At 38.1% G+C, this 25157-nt stretch overlaps 1 protein-coding gene across 3 annotated transcripts in view; it reads right to left on the minus strand.

Moving 5' to 3' along the window:
* FMN2 (formin 2) overlaps window positions 1–25157 on the minus strand; it is a 244166-nt gene that overhangs the window by 104073 nt on the left and 114936 nt on the right. For all 3 annotated transcript variants that reach the window (XM_039532227.1, XM_039532225.1, XM_039532226.1), the window contains exon 8: window positions 20264–20351. In XM_039532227.1, the coding sequence (XP_039388161.1) occupies window positions 20264–20351 (88 nt within the window). The remainder of the gene's footprint in view (window positions 1–20263; window positions 20352–25157) is intronic.

Here is a 25157-nt window from a genome sequence, read left to right on the forward strand (position 1 = left end):
AGTTGGCTGTCAAAAAATAATCTACGCAAAGAATAATAAAAGTATATGGAAAGGCAACCTTAAATAGCAAAAAATAAATAAAACAGCCCAGTGCATTGTTAGATATACTTTAACATCTATACCTAGCTTATTGCTAAAAACTGAAGCAGTGGGATGTTTACAAACAAAAGAGAGGAAAAAAACCCCACAAAACCGCAACAGGGTATGATGATCAATATACCAAAGACCTCCCAGAGTTACAAGTAAGAGAGAAGTAAAATGGTTTCCTAAGCATAGATGGGAAATAGGAACTTGGAATAGAAGTCCTCAGTTAATGGATGTCTTTAGAAAAAGGATATCCACACACTGCAAACTCAAGAATCTAAGCATGGATAGAGACAAATCATCTTTCTAAGAACAACTGACAGGATCCTGATTGATTTCTTGAGTAGCACACAACCATCATGGGACCCAGCTGCCCATATCATCCAGCCAACCAAAGAGCCAAGCAAATCCAAAAGGAAGGTCAAACAGAATGCAGCAGCCTCCTTTGCTGCTATAAAAAAGAAAAAAAGCAAAAAAAGCTATGACTTGATGCAACATCAAGCCACTGGCGAGATAAACCCAAGAGCTGAACTAAATTAATGTGAAAATAGTAGTACTTAGGGTAAGTTATTGCACTGGTCACTCCCTGAAGAATAAGTAGTTTTGAAAACTATGTTGCTTGTTGCTGTGTTTCACAGCATGGGCTGTCAGGCGTCACACATTGGCCTATTGTATATGATTTGCAACATTTAGGACTCTGAGTGCTAAATAAACAGGGGAAGAAAAGAGTTCACAGCATAGCTACATGTACTTGTGCTACTTGAAGAACACTGACTATTGATAACAGCTAAGCAGATGAGGCGTTACGCCAAGCACAGAGTTAAAATACATGAAAACATTCTCATATTACTATCCATGTGTTTGCTTTTTGCACAGACCTGATACTTACTGTCATTAAACAAAACTAAGCCATTTAGAGAAAGGGCTTTCTTTTTACTACATGAATTTGTAACGTGGATTGGGTTTCTGATACAAATACTACACAGAGATGAGAACAAGCCTCACTTAGAATTGTATGCATATCACTTTATTGTTGCAGTGATTCATTTGGATCTATACTCTTAATAAGAAATGAGAACAGTGCATAAAATCCCCAACTTGAATGTGGTAGAAAATTAGGTGATACTTGTGTTTGTTTTTAAAACACTCAAAATTCAAAAATTGCTTTAGAAACATCCAACCAATCATATATATCTAGGAAGTCACCAACCATGGAAAAATTCAAACAAAAATATTAATTTGACAAATGTGAGCAACTGAAAAAGGGACTTTATGATGAAGGGGCATTTCATCCTTAGTTTTTCCTATTCATTCTTCTATAGTATGGATTGGTTAAGATTGTTACAGCCTTTGACCTTAGCTTTTCGTTTCCCGGGTTTGGGTTCTAATCTGTAACCTTAGAATTGTATTAATATGGGGGTTTTACTGTGGTATAAAAGAAAGATATTGCTAACAAGCAGCTCTGCTACAGACATCTCAAGTAAATATAGTTATGCAAGTTTAAGGACAGCAGTTACTGATTAAGTCAGTCTAACTCCATACACCTATACCATATGTTTATAAAATGTGTGTAAGTTCAATTCTTCGAGAACAAATACATTTTGTTTGACTCAGTATGTCGCCTTCTTGTCTAGGCAAGAAAAAAAAAGGGAGACTAACACTGTAATCCTTTCAGAATAAAATGTTTAAATACAAACATGATTGCCATTGTAGACTGTTTAATCAAGAGAGATTGTATTTCAGTTCTGTTTTTGAAAGGTTTGCTGATTTGACCATATAGAGCACTTCATTGCTTATCTTAATTGTTTAGATAAGATTTCTTTGAGTTTGGCAGGTGACAGAATCTTGGGTATGGGATATAGGAGGGTCAACAAATATTGGCATGTTACCAGATTACACTTATTTAAAATTATAGTGTGTGGCTGAGCCAATAGTCTCAATGAACCTGCTGGAGGCTGGTCTTTGGTGATGGAATCTGAAGCAGAACACTGATTGGTAGGAGGCAGGATTTTGAATAAACTAAGAAAGGATTATTATCCCTCCCAACCAGGGCCGGCTTTATGAGCCACGGGGCCCGAGTGGAATACTCGGCGGCAGCCTGGGGCTTCCGCGGCACTGAAGGACCCCCCCACTGCCAAAATGCCACCAAAAACCCCTGGAGTGGGTCCCCCTTAGGTGCGGGGCCTTCTTCGGGGGAATCGGTATAAACCCGGCCCTGCTCCCAACCTCCCTCCCCCCCCCCCCTTGAAATGGTATCTAAGTCTTAGCACAGAGAGAGCACAAGTAACCCTCTCTAATTTCTGCATGTGTGAAAGAGGGACAGGTTTAGTTAGGGATTTTTAGGTGAAATTTTTATGCATACATAAGATTATTTTTATAAGCAGGTTTTCATGGCTCTCTGTGCTTCCTGAAGAGTGGGACCAGTGGTGACTAACAGACCTGCCTTTTCTGGTAGAAAGATAAAAACAGTCTCAATTACATTTTTAAAAACTCCACTGAAATAGGTGTTTTATACCTTGTGACAAACGCAAAGTACAAGATGGTCTAGCCTGGTACAAGCATTCATTTTGGATGACCTGTGTAAGTTCCTCATGGCATTGTTATTCATTAGCAATGTGCCAATAAATCTTTGTTACCATACCATGAATATGTTCTTTAGATAATCTGTATACATAAACATGCTATAGAGAGAGATACAGAACAATTCAACTGCATGAGTGACTCAAGCTGAGGACAATCTATGCATTTGGATTCTGCACCTCATGCACAAGATCTCTCAGACTGTGTAAGGAATGGCACTGGGTATGGGCCTGAGTGTCCTCAAACCACACTTATCCACTTGGCCAAAATCCGCTCTGGCTCCTACTCTCTCATCAGCCCATTCAGTAACAGCCACAATCCTGTTGTGTGCTTAGTCCAGTATCCAGTCTATAATAATGCCTGGAAACAAATGGCTCAGAGGAAAGTGTAGGAATAACCTGCTAATATGGGAGATATTTTTCCTAACTGCCACCAGTCAGTGATTCTCTGCCCTGAAGCAGGAGAGAGTTTACAACTCTCCCCAAATGTAGGTTTTGGTTTGCTGTAGGGTTTGGGTTTTGCTTCTCTCTCATTACTATTTACATTTCAGTTCTATTGAACTCTGCCTCAGTGATATATCATGGCAGAAAGTTATACAGGCTAATTATTCATCTTCATGATATGTATTACCTTTTTATTTTTAAAATGTTGCCTTTTCATTGAATTTCACATTATTATTTGTATTACAGTAGTGCCTGGCATACCCAAAAAAGATTAGGTCCTCACTTTGACCAATACTTTACAATATGCATAGAGACAACAACCTGTGACCCAAAGATCTTACAATCTAAATAGACAAGAAAAACAATGAGTAGGAGATGAAAAAGAGACAGAGAAAATGCAGTAACTTGTCCAAGGTCACAGCAGACCAGTGGCAGAGCCAGAAATAGAACCCAGGTCTCCAGAGTCTCAATCCCATGTCCTATTCATTAATCCCTCTGGTTTTCGTTCTCATAGTCAAACTCTGTCAAGTTTGATTGTCAAAGATAACTGTGTTGATAATATGCTCAGACTTCTTAAGACTTAGTACCAAGCAACATTCTAATAAAAATAGCACTATAAATGTAAATGTAGCACATATTAAATGATAGCTGATAGATCTCAAAATTCAATGGTTAATGGAGAATCATCAAATGAGAGTATTTCTAGGCAGTGACTGCATCCTGAAAAGCAGAGACTCTGAAAAGGACTTAGGAGTCATGGTGGATAGTCAAGTTAACATGTGCTCTTAGCACAATCTTTGAATGGAATGTATAAAACAGTACCTTACAGAGTAGCAGTAGGCAGGTGGCTCCCTCTGTATATGATGTTAGTAACACCATTACTGGAATAAAGTTGTAAAATTGGAAAGAGTTCAGAAAACAACCATAATAATAATTTGAGGTATGAAAAAATCTACCTTACCACGAGAGACTTAAGATGCTCAATCTACTTCACTTACCCAAGAGAAGGATAAGAGATGACTTAATCACAGTCTGTAAATACCTACAGGAATTCACTTTAGGAAAGGCATAACAAGAGCTTATGGCTTTATGTTGAAGCTAATCATATTTAAACTGGAAGTAAATACACAAGCTTTAAACAGAGAGGGTGATCAACCAAAGGAACAATTTACTAAGGGATGTGATGGATTCTTCATCACCTAAAGTCTTTGTATGAAATCCTAGTTCCAATGAAGTCAATCACAAAACTCCCTATAAACTGTATATCAAGATCACATACACATTCTAGTTCAACCAAGAGCCTGAGAAGGGAATACTGGGTTAAATTTATATGGTCTGTGTTATTCAGTAGGGCAGGCTGGATTACCACAATGGCCTCTTCCGGCCTTAAAAATATATGAACCTATCAATATTGAATTTCATCTGCCTATTCAGCTATCCTCACAGTCTCCCCTAATTTTGACTATCTAAAACATTTTGCTTTATCCTCAAATTTTGCCACCTTTTTGCCTGTCTCTTCCAGTTCATTAATAAATATATGCAACACCACCAATCTGGAAGCCAATGTAAATAATTACACAAGTGCTTAGAAGTACACCTCTACTCTGATATAACACGACCTGATATAACACGAATTTGGATAAAATGCGGTAAAGCAGCACTCCGGGGGGGCAGGGCTGCGCACTCCGGTGGATCAAAGCAAGTTCAATATAACGTGGTTTCACCTATAACGCGGTAAGATTTTTTGGCTCCCGAGGACAGCATTATACCGGGGTAGAGGTGTACTTTTACAAAACTGCAGGTCCAGCTGCAAATCTTGCTGATCAAGAACACAAAAGGCACCTGGAAAAGATTTCCTCAAAGAAGCAAATTGAGTAAAGTCCCACCCCCACAACACCACCCAATAGTATCTTACTAAACAAACTTTCATTCTTTCAACTCCCATCAAAAAACTTGGCACAGCAGAAAGAAATTAAGATGTAGCCTTATATTTTACATGCCTGTGTAAAATCCCCAGACTTTATCATATTTCAACACATGAACCTTTTCACCTAGTATTCTGAAGTTACTGCTTCAGGCAGCCACTGATGCTAGCAAAGGGATATAGTGATCATGTGATATTTGGTCCGTGTTCTAAGTGTGGTAAGATTATGGAAATACCAAGAATCTTGTCATATAAATGACAGAAGATTTGGGATTACTAATTCAAATTGCTGTGCTGTGGGAAATTACATGGTTTTATGATTTAAACCCCACTTCTTCACATGCTAAGAATTGTGTTTCCACAAAGTTGGCATTGTTGATTCAAGTTTCAAATAGATAAAGACTTTGTCTGCAACAAAACTGGTAACCTAACATTTGCAAACAGAATAGGATATTTCATCTATTTTTTTTAAACGTGGTTCAGAATGTGTATATATTTCAATATCTTAACTGGATTCTTACCTAAGAACTTCAAGGGTAGGATTTTCAAAAGCACTCAACTTTAATGGAAGCTTACCATTGACTTAAAAGAAAGCCAAGAAAGGTAGGCCAATGGTGACTGTTTCTGAAATTCCCACCCCTGAACTTTAACATTCAGTGCCATTTTTCGTGCAAATATTTCAAATCTTAAAAAATACAAACTTGTCTTTACCTATCTAAACATTACATGAAATATAAAACCTCTAGATGATACCAATACTTTTAATAGTAGAACAAACAGATGCATAGACATAGAAAGTTCAATATTTTAACACTTAAAATTCACAGTGACAATTAAAAATTCAGTGTGGAATAATCAAGTCCCAAGAGCAACAAGAAAAAAAGAAATTTGTGGCCACCAGCTAAAAGGTGACCCCTTCAAGAAATTGTTTGTGGTCACTTGGTGCTGGCAAGCGGCAGAAAAACAAAAGGCACTTCCAACCTCATTACCACTTTAGATATGGACTGCCAGATGCTCTCACGCTATCATTTCCCCAGTGCAGTGATGGTGTTCCAAAAGGAGTGGTATCTAGCCCAACACTTCAGTCTACATACTTCAGCAGGGAGCAGCATAGTCCTCTAGTGCCATCTGCTGGAACTATAAAACTTGAATGAGCAGTCAAAGCATACAGGAGTTCTCAATCTGATGATTTAGTAACACCTTGCCCTAGCCATCTTTGAGGTGATGACGTAGTACACTGTGTATCTCCGAGGTGCAGGATAACTAGGCCAAAACAACTGAAAAATTAAGTGACATAGTTGATGTAAACATTTCCAACATTTCATAAATGCTTTTTCCAGACTCCCAAAGGATTTCTTGGAAATGTATGCTGCTGGTATCACCGAATTAGTGCAGGAAGAATTCCTAGGTTATGGTAGAGATGCTATTAACACAGAATAGCATTTGTTGTTGGGTGCAACCCAGCCTTTCAAGCTAAATGTCAGGAGCATCACGGCACCATGATAAGGAAGCTTTAACTACAGCCAGCCAATGGAAAAGAATACTCCACACAGACAGATGGTTATTCCATACTTTATAGCCCCCTAAACTGACATTATTCCAGCACCATCTTTTAGCTTTTGGAAATGTACAGTTAGAGTCTTCAGTCCTATGTCTCCTCTTGTACTCAACACAACCAGGTCTGTTTGATCATCTGCCTAAAACCAGGCCGAGCTAGTAGAGTGCTGATCACCCTGATTTCCCCACTTTGTCTGGTTGTGAGAGTGGCACACAGAGCATGGGAGTCACTTTATGTAAGACTCTGGGTCACGAGAACTCCAGAGCTATTTCCGTCATTCTCTGTGCAGAACATGATTCTAAGACATTGTAACCAAAAGAATTGTATGTTTTCCTCTCTCATTTTGGAAACCTCTTTTACCATTTAGAAAAAAAAAAGTCTACTTGAAAAAGGAATCCTTTCCTTATGTTGTATCCTTCTGAACATGCAGTTGTACTGTTCTCTGAAACAATAAGTGGTTGAAGTATACCTGCTCACCTGAGACTAAACTTTCCTTCTGTTTGTCAGCCATTTTAAAATGCTGAATTAAGGTCTCTTTTAAACGAATATTTTATATACCTACCTTAGATACTTACATGGCACATCATCGCAGTCTTTGAGTTCCTCACAGTCTTTCAATGTACTTATGTTTTCAGCCCAATTTGAGACAGCAAAATGCCATTATCTCTATTTGATAGATCAAAGTTGAGGCACAGAGAGAATAATGGTCTTGCCCAGGGTCACACAGGAAGTCTTTGGTGAGAAGGGAAGTGAACCTGGGTCTCCCACAGGTCCTGGTTAGCACTTTAACCACCGCCCAATCCGTCTCCTTACTCAACCACCACTTTGTATGTCCTGAGCAAAGCCACCAGCCAGCAACTTTTGACAGTACACATTGCCATGTTTTTATAAACCCTTTAAAATACATTCACTTTTATTTATCCTGGGTGGGGTAGGATAGAGAGAGTCTGCTTCAGTGCACTGATAGCACAATCCCCAGCTAAAATGGTTGTATTCAGCTGCTCCTTTTTTAGCAAATCTCTCTAAATGGGAGAGGTACAGTGGCCTATTAGTATATTGTGAGAACACACACACACACACACACACGCTCTGCTGTGGCAAACACTTTAATTCTGTCCACTTTACAGAAAAGGGAAGATTTAATGACACTGGCAGATCTTATTTGAGGAAATATTAATTAGCTCTTCTTCACTTTTGTAACTGTATTGAGTGCCCAAGTCTGATTCAATAATGCTTTGGGACATGTGTGAAGATTTGGGAAAAGTTCCTCGTGGGGAAACAGGAGGCATTTCTTAACTACAGCATGTTACCAGTGCTATTAGAAAATATTTTTTTCAGTTATACTTTTATTTCCTGACCAGTAATCTTGTAAGGACTGTGAAGTGCACAAATCAGACCAGTAGTGCTAGTTTATTAATGCCCATTTGGGAGATTAGAACTTTCCTCCACTTTTCTCTTTGGAAATTCCACATTACTGAACATTAAAAAAAAAAAAAAAAGACCACAGCCTTTCAGGAGAAACAATGAAGAAACAAGTTCGCCTGAAGTCACAATTCTTACAAAACGTCCCTATAAAATTAGACACTCTGATGTGTCCTTAAAAATCCTTAGCGCACCCAAAACATACAATGTGGCAGTGATTAGCCTGTGTACTGACTGCAGCATTATGAGAAAATTATATAATTTTCCTCATTGTTTAAAAAATAACTTATTGCAAATTCATTACAAACATATGAAATGATTTTGAGTGGTTTAATATTAAAGGATTTTTAGGCTTTGTAAAAAATTAAGTGTAAATTCCAAAATAGGAAAGACATTGACACTGGTATGTCCTAAGATGGGGTCTGTCAACTAATGGAAAAACTTATATGAAGTATCCAAGTAGTGTATCCCATGTAGTCCCAATAAAATGGTTAAGGGAAAATTGCTGCCATTTCCTCAACTTCAAGGGAGCCAACTCTGGGCTGGAGGAACCCAGGCGCAGGGAAGAACTAGGGATGTTAAATAGGCCAGACACATTCTCTCACCCACTCAGACAATCCCCCTGAGATAGGCTTTTATGTCCTTCATCCAAGGCGCAAAAATCCTTGCCCACTTCATTACAATCTTCTAACAGTCCATTACAACTCCAAGCTTGACCTTGGTGTCAGTATTATTGCTAGTACAAGTGGTCAGTCAGGGATTCTAGAACTGCTTTAAATTTACCATACAACTTAAAAACAAACACTAATAGTATAAATGTATTAGGAATTTTTATATCATATTACAGAGCCATACAGGCAATATTAGCACATTGCTTTCCCTTCTAATGTGGTTTGTCTTTAGTGCTCATCTTCTGGAAAACATCTATCATATATTCTATTACTATCATCAATTATAATTTCACAGCACCCAAAAGTACTAAGAAGTTCTTTGAACAAATATAAGAAGACAGGGTCCCTGCCCTTATGAGTTTGAAATCTACCAACAGGCATGATGCAAGAACAAGGGTTGCAGAGAAGTTGGGAGAGACTGAGGAAAAAAGACAAAGGTTACAGAAATAAAACTATGTTGTTACTCAGCAAAAGGAAGAGCACAGCAGGGCGAAGCAATTAAAGGATCTGATTCAATATGTGAGCTTGCTCAAGAAGGGCATGGCATTTGGTATGGGGGAAAAAAAAAGATTTGAAATGTTTCAGAATCAATTCTCAATGACAACTTGGAATCGATATTAAGATAAATCAAACTTTGTGATTAAACATCAGTTAATAAGAAACTAAATTTTCCAGAAGTTAATTTTTTCTGGAAGAAAAGACCATTCATTCAATGCTTCACTGCAGTTTCAGTAATAATCCTGTTTTAACAAACTTTTAAAAAAATATTAATGTGGACTGTTTCTTTCCATGTACCTTGTATTTGGAGATAGGCATGATAGATTTAATTATAGCAGACTTATCATCCATGATTTCAGTTCATGAACAAAGAATACTAGAACCTTCTGTAACAATACTTTTTGAAGAGTGTTTTATTCTTTATTTTACACATCTATCATGTTTATACACTATCAAACTGGTGTATAGCATTGACAACAGTTACTGTATGGAATACAGTGAAACACTCTGCTATTATTAAGGAATACAGAAATTTTCACACTGCTTCAGAACAATGGTTCACCTAGTGACCAGCAGTGGTCAGTACTAGATTCATAGCTTTAAAGGACAGAAGGGACCTTTATAAACAACTTGTCCGACCTCCTGTAGATCACAGACCAAAGTACCTTACCCAATAATTTCTGCATCCAACTCATAACTTGTCTGAGTTACAATATACCTTTTATAAAGATATCCATCCTTGATTTAAAGACTTCAAATTATATAGAATCGTCCACATCCTTAAGTAGGTTGTTCCAACTCTTAATTACCCCAATATACTTATTTCTTCACTGCAGTGGATGTGAGAGAGATTCCCACACCTGAGACATTCTTTTTTAGATGACAGATCTGAGGATCTGTCCCAGAATGAGGTGTCAGTAAAGGAGATTATGGAACTAATTGATAAATTAAACAGAAATATGTCACCAGGACCAGATGCTATTCACCCAAGAGTTCTGAAGGAACTCAAATATGAAATTGCAGAACTAAGTATGGCATGTAATCTATCACTTAAATCAGCTTCTGTACCAGATGACTGAAGGATAACTAATGCAACATAATTTTTTAAAAAAGGCTCCAGAGGTGATACTGTCAATTACAAGTTGGTAAGCCTAACTTCAGTAACAGGCAAATTGGTTGAAACTACAGAAAAAGAACAGAATTATCCAACACATATATGAACATGATTTGTTTGGGGAAAGAGCCAACATGGCTTTTGTAAAGGCAATTCATGTCTCACTAATCTATTGGAATTCTTTGAGGGGGTCAAGAAATATGTAGACAAGGAAGATCCAGTGGATATAGTGTACTTCGACTTTCAGAAACCCTTCAACAAGGTCCCTCACCAAAGGATCTTAAACAAAGTAAGCTGTTGTGATAAGAGGGAAGGTCCTCTCACGGATTGTTAACTGGTTAAAAGATAGGAAACAAAGGGTAGGAATAAATGGTCAGTTTTCAGACGGGAGAGAGGTAAATAGTAGCGACCCCCAGGATCTATGCTAGGAACAGTGCTGTTCGACATATTCATAAATGATCTGGACATAGAGGTGAAACAGAGAGGTGGAAAAGTTTTCAGACTACAAAATTACTCAAGATAGTTAAGTCCAAAGTGGACTGAACAGTTAAAGGGATCTCACAAAACTTGGCAACTAGGCATCCTGCAGGGATGTGCTGGCCACTGCTTCCCGCAGCTCCCATTGGCTGGGAATGGTGAACCACGGCCACTGGGAGCTGCAGGGGGCCGTGACTGCAGATGGTCAATGTAAACAAAAGGTCTCGTGGCCCACCAGTGGATTACCCTGATGGGCCACATGACAAAGGCTGCCAACCCCTGTGACAGAGGTCTATAAAATCATGTGCAACTTTAGCGGCCTCATGACCAAGATGGAGTCTGCTCTGCAGGCAGCTCTGACCAAGAGAAGGCACACGCAGGAATGCAGCAGGGAAAGTCCCTTGCGCCCCAGAGGCACCTGTTCCAACCCCCCCCCCCCCCCGAGTGAACAAACACACTGGAAAAGCACAATGAATATAGGAAAGGGAAATATTTATTTACAGAAGGATGAAAGGAGAAAAACAACAGGGGGAAATATAAGGGGAGTGGTAAAACTCAACTCAAGGTCCCACAGGCCTAGTGGTACCACAGTATGAAAGGACAGACACAAAGTAATGTGTCTGCACACAGAGTTCAGGAGTCCTGGGCAACGTTCCACTCCAGTGATGAGTCTTCGGTGCTCCTGGTTGTCTTTGGTGCCAGTAAAATTCTCCCAACAAACCCCGCCGATGCCCTCTTCTGCCACTCTCTGCAATGCCATACAGAGCGACAACCTCCCCACTTAACTAGCTAAGAGCATCCCTCCTTATTCCCAATGCAAAGTCACAAGCCGCAGTACTCACAGCTCTGGGCTGCACTAATACTGGGTCCAGCTCCAGTCTGTCCTCCTCGGGCGATTCCTCCCTGGCACAGTGCTCCTTCTGGCTCTTGTCCTGGGGTGTCCCTGATTGGCCACTCTGTCCCTCCTAGGCTTCAGGCAGGTTCTTGACTGCTTCACTCTGTGAGGGCCTGCTTGCTGCAGCCCTTCTGTCTGGAGCTCCAGCCACCCCCCCCCCTTGCTTTCTTCCCTTCTCTCTGCTCCCCTTCCCAATAGCACAATCAGCACTTCCTCGCCTCAGGAAAAATATTTAAAGGGGCCATGCTCTCTCTAAACCCCAGAGGGGTTACACATGAATGGTATGTAGGAAGTGAACAAGGAAGTGTTATTTGTCCCTTTACATAATATAAGAACCAGGGATCACCAAATGAAATTAACAGGCAGCAGGTTTAAAGCTAATATAAGGAAGCACTTCTTCACACAACTCACAGTCAACCCGTGGAAGTAATTGCCAGGGAATGTTGTGAAGGCCAAAATTATAACAAGGTTATAAAAATAATTAGATAAGTTCATGGAGGATAGGTCTATCTGTGGCTATTAGCCAAGATGGTCAGGGATGCAACCCCATGATCTGGGTATCCTTAGCCTCTGACTTCCAGAAGCTGGGAGTGGACAACAGGATCACTCAGTGATTGCCTGTTCTGTTCATTCCCTCTGAAGCACCTGGCATTGACCACTGTCAGAAGACAGGCTACACTGGTCGAGACAGATCACTGGTCTGACCCAGTAATATGACTGTTCTTATGTTCTAGATTTAATTTGTCAAGCTTAAGCTTCCAACCACTTACTCTTGTGCTTTTTTCTGCTAGATTAAAGAGCCATCCAACATCAAAAATCTCTCTCAAGTCACCTGTTAACCTTCTTTTGGATAAACTAAACACATTGAGCCAGTTAAGTCTCTCATGATAAGGAATAATAGTCATAGGAGAATTTATTTTCCAGCCCATGTCAGCTAGTGTTGAGTAAGAAGTTATGTATTATGTTTTCCCCTTGTCAATTTGCATTGTATTGCATTACATTTATATTAAGTCTTTTTTTAAAATTGTCCATTAGCATTTTTTTAAATTGATATAGTTCACGTTCTGAACATCTAGCTTTCAAATTCACAGGGCAAAATGTTTTCTGTTGTGCATAAATACAAAGAGTTAGACAACTTAAGAAACCAAGTTATGGCAGATGTGGCACAAAGAAGATGTTTAGTAAAATAATCTGAACTGTCCAGGAACCAGGATTGGGCTTTTATTGAGGCTGGATGAGCTAGTGGCTCTTTCCACCTCCCCATAACCAGTTTTCTTCTTGTTGATATCAATATTGCAACCTCCTTACTTCTAGCAGATATCCACCAGACCCCTTCTCATCACTGATCACACCAGAGAACATGCAGAACTTGCATGTGCAAGTTATATGAGTAGCAGAGACAAGGCAGGACCTGTGAGGAATGTATTATTATTGGGCCAGTGTGGTTCCAAGAATAAAGAATGGGATGGGAAGCAGAGCTTTTAAAAGTAGCAGGACCAGAGTGGAAGTGAAGGAGTGAGGTCATGAATGGAGCTTTGGAGAGGCAGACCTTTCAGGAGGGATGTAAAGCACGAAATCCTGAAAAATAATAAGTAAAAGTTGTGCAAGTACATATTTTACACTCTTGCTGCTTTATCTTTTGAATATAATGTGTTGTTCAAATAACACCACAATTTTGTATTGCTATGCTAGAAGTTTTCATTGTCAGGGAGGAAAGGGGTATTAGCTGTCAAATATAGCTAAGGAACTTCTGTTCATGAGGGGCTGTGGCATCTCACAATAGAAAAAATTATTCTTGGTGGGTAGGGAGGAGTGGGGTAGGTGTATCTAAGCAGAAGAAATTAAGACACCTAAAGGATGGTGTCCAGATAGAGTTTGAGGATCTTTATAGCAATTCTCTAATATAATATTGCTCACAGCTAGATATTCAGTTAGAAAATACAAGAGCCCTGAACCTGTCACAACAAGAGGAATGGTGGAAACAAGTACAGGAAACTACTGAAATGGAAAAGATGATATACAAGTAAAATGGACAAACACAGAGCCTTTTATAATATTTTTTTCCAGACTGCTATTCTCAACATTTACAAGAAACACACTTAAATAAGCTCAACAGATTTAGTCATTTCTACATTGGAAAGAAACATGTTGTACATTTCTGACTGGGAAGAAACTGCAATATTCATTAATATGAAATTCGATATTCATTGTCAAATTTTGTTATTTTAACTACAGGCTTCCCCAACGCAGGTGTTGTTTTTGTTTGGCGGGAGAAGGGGCAACATGTGGCTTGGGTAGTTTTTTTTTGTTTTTGTTTGTTTTTTTGGGGGGTGTGTGTACACATCCCCCAAAAATACACCCCAGTGCTGTTATTTTTATGATTAACGTATTTGTGAATATCAATTACTACAAGCTTAAAAACCAAGAGGGAACATAAATTGTTCCTTACAAAGAAAGAAACAGCTTCTATCCTTGTCTTGCCTCCACATTTTCTATAACAAGATCTAATGGCTAGAAGCTGAATTGGACAAATGAGGTACACATTTTCAACAGTGGAGAGTAATTAATGATTGGAGCAACTTACCAAGGGTTGTGATGGATTCTCTCATCTCACATCATTCTTCCATGTGATAGAATTTTTTAAATCAATATTGGATATTTTTTCGACAAACATAGGCTTTAGTTTAAACAGGAATTAATTCAGAGGAGTTCTATGGCCTGTGTTAAATGGGAGGTGACTAGATGATCATAGTAATACCTTTCTGGCTTTATAAATACAATCTATACATTTTTGCTGTCTCCATTTGATGGGGAGAAAAATACAGCACTAGGCTCTCCATAAATGCCTTCTATTCCACACACATTCTTGCTCAAAAGGTGATTCTGTGTTGCAAAATTGACTTTATAAAAATGGTACCTTCTTATTTAACATGTATTAAATAATGTATTCGGAGCCATGGTGAAGATGAATACTTTAATTATTTCTGCTGATTTTTATAAAATATGCATTTTACTACTTTTGAACCCTTCACATTTATTACTGAAAAATGAAGACTAATGAAACTGAAGTTACAGTAAGTTATTTACACTACAGGAAGAGATCCCTTAGCTTTTAAGTTTGCTGAATGTATTTTTTGTCTTTGTCAAACATTGCATCTTACATTTGGGCCTTTGCAGGTTGAGAGATACATGCACATCAGCAGCTGATTTAGATTACTACATTCCTTTCAACTATGTGTGTGAGAAAATTAAATTAAAGGCAATGGGTTTGCACAGATATAAATTCTTTCTGCAAAACCTTTATTATTTGTGATAATGTTCGAGAAGGAAAAAATCCAGCCTAACTTCTAGAGTTAAGTTTAAAAGGGTAGCAGTTAAGGGATAACACATTGTTTTACCTGTACAATGAATAAACCTGATAGAGAACACAACATGGAATACCCACAATGCCATTATTACATGGAATCTTTTTTCAGAAATGGACAACACTTTAATAACAGACTGATAATGCCCAATTACTACCATAGAACCAGTTCTGATACTTGAACCACCACAAAACATGATTAAAATACTTCTTTAATTATTATTTTCACTTGAAAACTAAAAAATAAATCTTGCCAAAAAAAAAAGTTTGGGTTTTTTTTTTTTGCCTTTCTTGTTTTTTTGCCTTTTTTTTTGTATTTTTCTTTTCTTTTTGAGGAAAGCAAACACAGAAAAAGTTTTCATTTGGTCAAAACTTAAATTTTGTTTGAAAATTTTCCATTGAAATTTTTTCTATCAGCCCTAATATCTTACTTTCAACATAGCCACTACTATGATGTCCTTCAAATAGGATCTTTATCACTCAGTACCGAAACTGCTAATTGAAATTGTAACAAACTCCCAGTTTAAACATGGCTTGCATTTCTGATCTTTTGGAAAAACACAAAATGGATCTTGAAATCACCATATTACACCTAAAAAAGAAAAATCTGAGATATAAAGGGAAAAAAATCATAAGAAGTGCTTGACTGGCCTCTCTCAAACAGCTGAATCTTGAAGACAAATACAGTCATGATTCCAGTGGGAATATAATAGTGGCTAAAATGAAGAGAGGATATTAGTGGTATACACCCCTTTTCCCCCTCCCAAAAAAGACAAAATGACTGGATAAAGTGTTTCAGGTAATTGATAGATGATTGTAATGATTGGGTGTCAATAAGCACATGCATGAAACCAGAGAAACCATGAGAAAAGAACTACTTTTTGTACTGCAGCATCTAACAATATAGAAAATGGCATTGGGATTAAAGAAAACAATATTTCTTAAAATACTAGCCAACACATGATAGATAGTTGGAAGATCTGTTAGCAATTAAAATCTATAAAAAAAAGCCAACAACTTTAAAGCACTACTAGAAAGATCTATTAGGGTTTAATAAAAATATGTTCTGCTTATTAAAAGGATTCCTTCCACTCTGTAAAAATATCTAAACAGCAACCAGAATTTGGGCAAGTGCCTTACTGAATCCAATTCAAAGAAAGAAGCAGACTAGCTCAATTTCATTAGCTGCCACTTATGTTCCCCTGACCAAAGGAGACAACTCAGTATACATTGTACTGCTGCTGCAAGCTTGCATGAAATGTCACCTAATCACAAACTCGGAAAACAGTAGCAGACTCCAACTATTAAAGAACCAATAGTTGGAGAAACAGCATAAATGATTACTAATTCAAATTTTCAACATAATCTGTCCTGTAGAATTAAGATTTGTTTTAAGAAAATATTTTACCAATATTATGCAATTTGCAAAAGCTATTAAATTATTAAATATAAAGTTTGCCTGGCGTTTCAAATTATTTTAAAATTATTTAAAATGAGCTACAATCATGTACCTGTTACTTGCAATCTCAAATTAGCCATCTGAATTCATGGTTATCCCAGTTTTCACCTAAACTCCTACAATCATTTGAGTTTTGTTTTCAAAAGAAGGAATCCTGATACAGTCTCTCTCTGAAAGGTTCCCTCTCTTGCTGAGATATACAGTGCTCACTTTTAAATTCTTTAAAAGTTGCCTTTGCACGTAAAGAACATTTCCTCCTCATTCAACAGATATGCCTTACACTTAATACAAGGAATATCTGTGTACAGAGTATGATATAACCCAATGAACCAAGATAAAGAAATGCTTAGTACAACATACTTTTAGTGGGGACAATTATTTTGTTCTGTCTACCCAGGAAATTCAGAAATAAGCATTCCGGTACTGCACTCAGGGCTGTAAGGCTATGTGCACTGTTTCTTTAAATTTGTAGCACAAAGTCAAGCAGAATGGACTGCAAAGTGGAGTAAAGTAGAGCATAAGTGTAGTATTAAAAATATTACTGGTTTCCTTATTCTAACAGCATAATTTATTAATGAAGTTCTAGAAATTTGGAATTTATGCAAATACTGCAAATATACCATTTGTATATTTTATCAATTGAAAGGTTATTTAAATTCTCTGCTCCTGCTCCCTCATCAGTTTCTCTGTTACTGTAATAGTCAGGCTATATAAGCTGGTAAAAATATTACTACAAGATATTTACATGCCTTCAAGTCCAAGTTAAACGAGGCATGAATAGAAAGTGAAGCTAGGCTCTTGGGGCTATGATTTAATAATTAGCATTCACTGACAACCTGATTATTTGGGGGCGGGGGGGGGGGGTCTAAGATCACAAATTTTGGCAGGTGGAGGAGGGAGAAACCCAGACACTGAGGTGAGGCATGAGGAGAGGGAAATGTGCTGCCTCAGCCAAGCCATGGAAAATGCCACGTTACCACCATTAACAATATCACAGAGTCTGCAGGAGCCACAGGAAGGAGGCAGCACTGAGAACCCTAGTTCCTTTTGGGGGCGAGGGAGACAGACTGTGTCCAGGGCTGTTTCGGTCTCCTTTGATCCTCTCCGAGAGGTGGGGGAATCATAGAGGCTGCATCCAGTCCTTGCTCTATGGCCTTGCAGGCACTTCCCCTTTCCCTCACAGTCCAAAATCCCCAAGCTACACAGGGAACCTCCACTCATCCCACAGACTCTATGCTGTGAGGTCTGACAAAAAAGCAGTGAGAGTGCAACACTACTCCTAGGGTTAAATTCTGGCCCACTGAAGCCAACAGGAGTTTTGCCATTGACTTCAACAGGGCCAGAATTTCACCTCATAATCTCAGCTAGGGTGTATCAGCTGTAACTGGAACAACCTCACTGAGATCACACAGACTAGAAGTGTTTTATCCTCACCTCCTGCTTCAGTCTCCTTGTTTCCCCAGGAGATTCAATCTCCCAGTTAGGGTCCAGGTGAGATCAGCAGAAATTTGGAGCCTGCAGAGGTGCCTGGGGCACTCAACCGGCCTATGATGAACTTCCTTGTTCAGAGTTAGAAGAAATTGGTTCTTCGGTGTTACCAACCCTAAACAACCAAAAACCAGGCCCCCAACAATAGTGAAGTTTAAATAAATAACAAGCACCCAAAATGTATCATTTGCTTTCTGGCTTCTGAACCTTTAAGGTTCACCTCTATTCACGTCTGCAAGATTTTCACTGTAATCATGTGGGTGGTAACCTCATTTTAAAAAAACAAATAGCAACTCAGATTTTCTCAATCATTTGATTCCAGAAGCTGAGGCTTCAAGAAAAACACTAAGTATCACAAGACTCTCAATATAATCGCAAAAGCTGGCAACACTGCATGGTGATATTGTTTACCACTATCATATAACCAGCAGATTGGCCTGCAGTTCTCAGGAGAGTGAAATCCAGGCCAAAACACAGGACGTTTACAGACAGTTGGCTTCCGCTTCCATGTTCTCCAATGGCTGGCAGCAGGGGAAGCTGCTTGTAGGCCCAGTGTTGAGACAGCTGGTCCTGAGTCAAAGGAGGAGGAAGGGAAGTGTAATAGAACCTTCCTCCCTAGTAGCATTAGTACTAAGCACCCACACCCTGACTACCCAACATCAAAATCCAGGATCAGCAAACTGAGCGGGTCTGAGGAGGTGCATCTGCCCACACTGGAAAATGCGCATGGGATGTCTGGAAAGAAAGAGGGAAGATATCTGTCCATCCTGGGGAAATGCCCAGGTGCAAGTCAAATGGAAATAGGGAGAAGGCTGGTTTGGATTGACGAGAGGCATGCTTGATCTTGCGTCATTTTGTAGCACAACATCTGCCTTGCTCGGCCCAGTCAGTGCTCCTTTCCTGCCTCCAAAACTGTGTTAACCACCAAGTGACGGGCTCTTTGAATTATTTTCCAAAAGCTTCCCTAATAGAAAAATGTTGCCTCTATTTCACAATTTCAGTCATATTTCAGACAACAAGTAAATAAGGACAATAGTGAACTGTGCTTTAGCAAAGATTTTTTGTTTTAAACTAACAGCTATTGAAGGGGAATATACAAAATAGTGTGCAACTTGTATGACAGATGATCCTATATACTTAACATTCTAATAGGATAAAGGCTAAGCATAATATTGTTTGACCCCTTCAACTACAGACATTCATGCCATGTTATTGTTAGTATTGCATGTTAAGCAAGCAAATGTTCAATGAACTCGTGTTGGCTTTACCACAGACACAGATGTTAGGCGGACTCCTTTGTTCATAAGGTTCTCATTATTAACTCAAACCAAGTTGAATATTTGACTGAAGGAAAGGACCATATCATTGTTTTCAGATTTCACTCAATGACTTAACTGAACTACATCTGCCAGCTTTAGAAATACCAAGTATTTCTTGGCGCCAGTACTGGCGCCTTGTTCTATGACTACCATCCTAAACGTTTCAGCTTGAGGAAGTCTAGTAACCATCAAAACAATTTAATAAAAACTTAAATTGTGATTAAAAGTTACTCACTAGCTGACAGAACACAGTAAAATTTGTTCTAAATATGAATTATTCCACAAAATAATCTAAGCACAGCAAATGGAATCCACGTCTGTAAAGATGTAGGCTAGAAAGCTAGAAAAAAATGTTTTCATGATTTATTAAGTCTGCACTATACTTGAAACCATATTTATTTAATAGGTAGGCTGGCAGTTCACAGGACAGTTCAGTCTGCTTTAAATCTATTCAAAGGCCCTGGGAAGCATAAAGGACACACTGAATATAAATAACTCCTCTTTTCTGCCATCCTAGTATAAATGTGAAAAATATCACAATCTCACCAAAATATTGCTCTTTATAACATTCTTGAAGATAGAGCAACTAAGAAGTCTATATGTGATATTCTAATACTAAACATAGGTGTGATTTTACACAGCAAATAAATAAAATGGAAGTCGCAATGTTTCGAGGTGTCTAGGTTTCCAATTATGCTAACGGAGTTAGACTCAACAATACATCTCTTCATATAGACTGGGACCAAAGACACTAGACTTCATGTATCTGACAGAACCCAAGTGAAAGAATGTAAATTGCAAGGCTTTGAATGAACAGCCACATTAACTGGGCAACCCTGAATATAATGCATGGCAATTATGTAACACTAATCAAATGGGTTACACACTGGCATCAAGTACCTTCTGGCTATTAGAAAAAAATATTTTTATTGAAATGCCTTACTTAATAAAAGTTTATTGTACTTACCGTGCTGGATGTCTTTCATATCTAAATGAAGACTGGACATTAGTATTCCAACTGCCTGAGATCTTTTGTTGCTTAATAACTTGACAACCTGGCCAAGAAAAGAAACATTTATTAACTTGAACTCAGCGGCCAGGATTTACAAAATATTTTGCATTGCTAGTTATGAATCCAAGAAATGCAAGGTACCTTGTACTGTACTTGTTTAATTGGATAAAACAGCTAGTAATGTGCTGTTATTCATGCTATGCAAAATGTACTTTTTCTGTGTAAGCCATGACAAGTGTAGACAGCCAGATAATCTGGGTGAAATCCTGGTCCTCTTGAATTCAATGTAAAAAACTGCCATTGATTTCAATGAAGCTACAATTTCACCCTCCATTAGGATATGCATTTCCATCTTCACACTGATGTTACTGTCTTATAAAGCAGGCTGTCATATAAAAAGTTTCCAACTGTGTTTTGGAACGTGTTTGGTTTCCAAAACCACACAATGATTTCCAGCTTTAATGTAAGCTAAAATTGTGAGAATGTCATATTTTATTTGAATTTTTGATGCAGTAGTGGCCAATATGAATGATATTTAAAAAGCAAAATAACCATGTACATATTGAGATGCTCTTTGATCACTTTTAGGGAACACAAAAGGTCTCAAAGTATGTTATGAAAGCTACATCAGAACCTCAAACCTGCTTGTTTGAGTAGCTGGGAGTTAAAACTAGCTGTATACATATCCGTACATACCATGTGTTAGCTCTGTAAACACAAAAGCAACAATTAATTTACAGACTAGCTTCCAGATAGCTTTAAGCATAGTGGCCTCTTTCTTGCTTCTCATTCCAGTTTTACAAAACACACAGAGAGTAGCTCCAGGAGAGATTCCTTATCAGACAAATGATGTGGTCCTAGATAAAAGAGTTTTCTGTGTAAAGCAATTTGCTTCATAGTCTGAGAAGTATATGCCAATTACTTTTTGACTGAGACTACTTCTTTCTCACAGGCCATATAAGGGACACAAGACAGACTTCTCTCTCTACAGGCCATTAAGTTTCAAGTGTTCTTGAAAAGTCAAATGTAATTAAAGCCAGTAAAAGTCCAATTTCCAGAAGCGACAGACTCCTTAACAATTATCAAAAACAGTTGATGGTGTTTATATTTTTAATTAAATTGGAGCATTCATAGAAAATAAATTATCTTAATTCATTGTCGTACAAAGGTTTCAAGACAAAAATTGTCGTTGCAATTATGTTCCTAGTTTTTGAGGGGAAACAGACTGGCAGATCAAAGTTATAAAACATTAAAATAAGAACAGCTAATTGATGCATGACAGGTGGTTAAAAAAAATCAAACTATTCTAGTCAGCATTGCTGAGCAGCAAATAATGTTTAATACACATAAAAAGAATAAAACCACATTTAATGTTGAACAATTGAAAAAAAGAATTATGGACATCTTGAAGTCACTATTTAGGTTTTATTAGCTGGAGGATGCTGCCCTAATGGCCGAATCATCCAGTCTCACTTGGAAAAAGCTCTCTCCCAACATTTGAAAGAGTACAACTGATGATAACTGAATTAATCTAGCGAAAAGTTGGTTTATATCTAGGCAAGTATAAAGGTACACAAGGTGTTTTCCATCAGACCACCACTAAGTCTGATTCCTTCAGGATTTCATACAGGTTTTTAGTTTGATGTATAAAGAGAGGCTAATGGGAAATACAAGAGCATGACTTAGAATTTAGTGGATAGTCTGGCTAGAATAAGGAAGCTAGAGGAACTCCCAGAGTTGCAGCCTAGCTTCTTATATTCTGTCATAAAAGTTAAAGTCTTCACTGTGTCAGCTTATATTTTGTCTTGCTTTTTCTACACCTCCCTTCTTCTAATTAGCCAGTAAAATGAAAATACTGTATCTTGCTGATGAACTGAAAAAGTAGCAAGCCAGAAACCAAATGTGTTAAATTTTGCTTATAAATTTAAACAAAAAACAACCCTAAACTCAAGATAGAATTTGACAAAAAATCATTAAGGAATCTCAAAACATAAAAATCAAATGGACTGAAAAAGCTACTGAACATGGATGTCAAATGCAGATTTCAGAATTAAAGGGTAAGACTCGGACTCATAAGTAAGAAAAACAATTAGATTAATCTGGATCTTCCACCGAAGGAGCTCATAGTACTCTCTCTCTTTCAAACTAGAAGTTCTAAATCTCAGGCAGACCTGAACCCCTTAAAACAAATCTAGACAGAGAAATAATCTGTAAGGGTTTTCTTGCAGTGGAGAGAAGCTATTCATTGTAACTAACAACATATTTAAGACCATCTATGTCTGTCTACAAAATAAAACAACTCTTGGTCATCAGGCTTTGGCTTCAATCTTTCCAGCCATTATATTGCCTCCAAAAGAAATCTTGGCATCATGAGAGAAGTAAGCAATTACACAGAGAAAGAGCATTATTATACTGTTGTCACTTATACATCTCCAAAGTTTGTGCAGTACTGGAAAAACCATGAAGCATTTTGCTATAGACTGCAGTACTCTTTCATTCAGGAGCAGGAAGTCCCCTCCTATGTCAACTAATAAATCTTTAGACGTTTCACTTTAAAAATTATACATATTAATAGAAATGAAATGAACTCTGGAGATGCGGTGGAACTGAAGTATTTTCCACTGCTTTGAATCCCAAGAATAGAGCATCCCACAGGAGTATAATTGTGAAAGACTAAGCCTGCTGTGGTCAGCTAAAGAGGAAAGAGGTCCTTCTTGTGTTCCGTTTGAACCAGTATCTGCAGAAGGCAAGATAATTGCCCCAAACAGGAAACTGAACTAATGAAAATGTAAGTGGAAACACTTTAGGAAGAAATAGTCTAAAAAAACAAAACAAAAGGATAAAGAAATTGAAAGTAAACTAGTTTGGTCAAAGCTCAGGAACTTGTTACAGAGTGAACTAATGAAAGAGAACAATTCCTGTTTATTGAGTATCATAACTTTTCACTGTAACCAAATAGGGAAAGACATTGCCTACTTATAAGATGTGAACTAGGAATATATTGGACCTCTGGGGCCAGAATTCTGAGTTATAAGAAGTGTGTACAAAGAAACATCGAAGTGAAGAGTAAGATCTATCATTTCTGGGCCTGCGAACAAAGTGTATAGAAAAGTGATTGAAAAGAAGGTTGTGACATAGTAATTGCCACTTTTTAGCTAGTTACATTTTAAAAAGTAGGTTATTTCATTTTGATTTTTATACGCATCTTAACTTGAGTTTTCATTCAATCCATGGAAAATTGCATGAATACTGAAGTTTCCTGTTTCCTTTTTCTTTCAATGTTTCCTCCAATACAGTGGCTGTAACAATACAATACTAATTAACAAAACATGAATATTAGCATATGTGCCTAAAGTAATTCCCACAATTTAAAATAAAATCATTCACTGAGCAATCTAGGCCTACTGGCTACAGCACAGGTGGTCAAACCGCGGCCCGCAGGACTGTCCTGCCCGGTCCTTGAGCTCCCAGCCGGGGAAGCTAGCCCATCCCCTGCTGTCCTCCCTCCCCCGCAACCTCAGCTTGCAGTGCCGCCAGCTGTGAGAGCCGCCAGGTGTAGTGTATTAAATTGCTCCCCATAGTAACGTGCTACTTACGGAGCACCAGGACTGGCAGGCAGCCCGTAACTAGTACACCATAAGCAGCGCATTCCTATGGGGAGCAATTTAATACACTACACCTGGCCCTCCATACAGTTTCAGAACCCTGATGTGGCCCTCAGGCCAAAAAGTTTGCCCACCCCTGGGTACAGGCTAGTGACACCGTTAAAAGGAGAAACAATAAAAGGTTGCTAAACAAATCTCTAAGATCTAAGCACCTTACACACAATATATAACTTTTTTATTGTGTAATCTGGAATGCCTCATTCAATAAATTAAAAAAAGAAAAAAAAGGAACCTACAGATAATATCAGCACATTAATGTCTAAAACAAAGCTTCTGACTGTTGAGTGGTCCTTGCTGTTGACCAGTAAACAAAACTACACATCAAATTTGTTCCTGATTGGAACAACACAAGCAATAATAGTCAAAGATACATTTAGTGAACAGTAATACAATACAGGATGTTAGATTATAATAGCCTGAAACAAATATACGAAGATTCCCTTTCCCCAGAATAATATTTAGTTAATGCAGGAGAATTTTGCAAGAATTCTCACTTTCTGGTTATATTTTAACTGTTAATATTAACCAAAAGTGTCCCATGGTTCTTGTTGGTAAAGAAAACTACTAATTAATACTTAAACAAAAAATAAATCACTCACATGCAACTCAACTGTACAAAACCTAGAATCTATTATAAGATTTGTATGGAATATGCAAAAACCTTAAGTTTCCAAACAAGAACTTAAAAGACCAGATCAAAGCAATAAAGCACTAATCAGCCTGTATCCCCCTTCACTGGGCAGGAACTAAAGCCTTTTGGGGTCTACACTGCAATTAGACCTGTGGCTGGTGACTTCGGTAATGAGGCTCCAACCCAGGCCTGAACATCTACACCACACTTTAACAGCCCCTTAGCAAAAGCCCCACGAGCCCGAGCCAGCTGGCACAGGCCAGCCGCAAGTTTTTAGTTACAGTGTAGACACACTTTATTAACAACAGTCTAAGGGTAACAAATTTCTGGTGGAAGTGTATAGGTCCCTAAAAACCAATACCAAATGGAATTTTGCATGTTTCCTATAAAGACTCAAGATTTATCATTACATTAAGGGACTGAGGAGATCCAGTGGCTTCTTTACATTAGAAAGGGGTTAAGGCAATCTTAAAAGTAAGGCTGGAGTAAAATACTAATCAGGAAGGACATCGGTGCTGGTAGCGTCACAGTCTTGCTGCAACGTTTTTAGCAT

This window comes from Mauremys reevesii, linkage group 3 (genome assembly GCF_016161935.1).
Source record: "Mauremys reevesii isolate NIE-2019 linkage group 3, ASM1616193v1, whole genome shotgun sequence".
NCBI lineage: Eukaryota > Metazoa > Chordata > Testudines > Geoemydidae > Mauremys > Mauremys reevesii.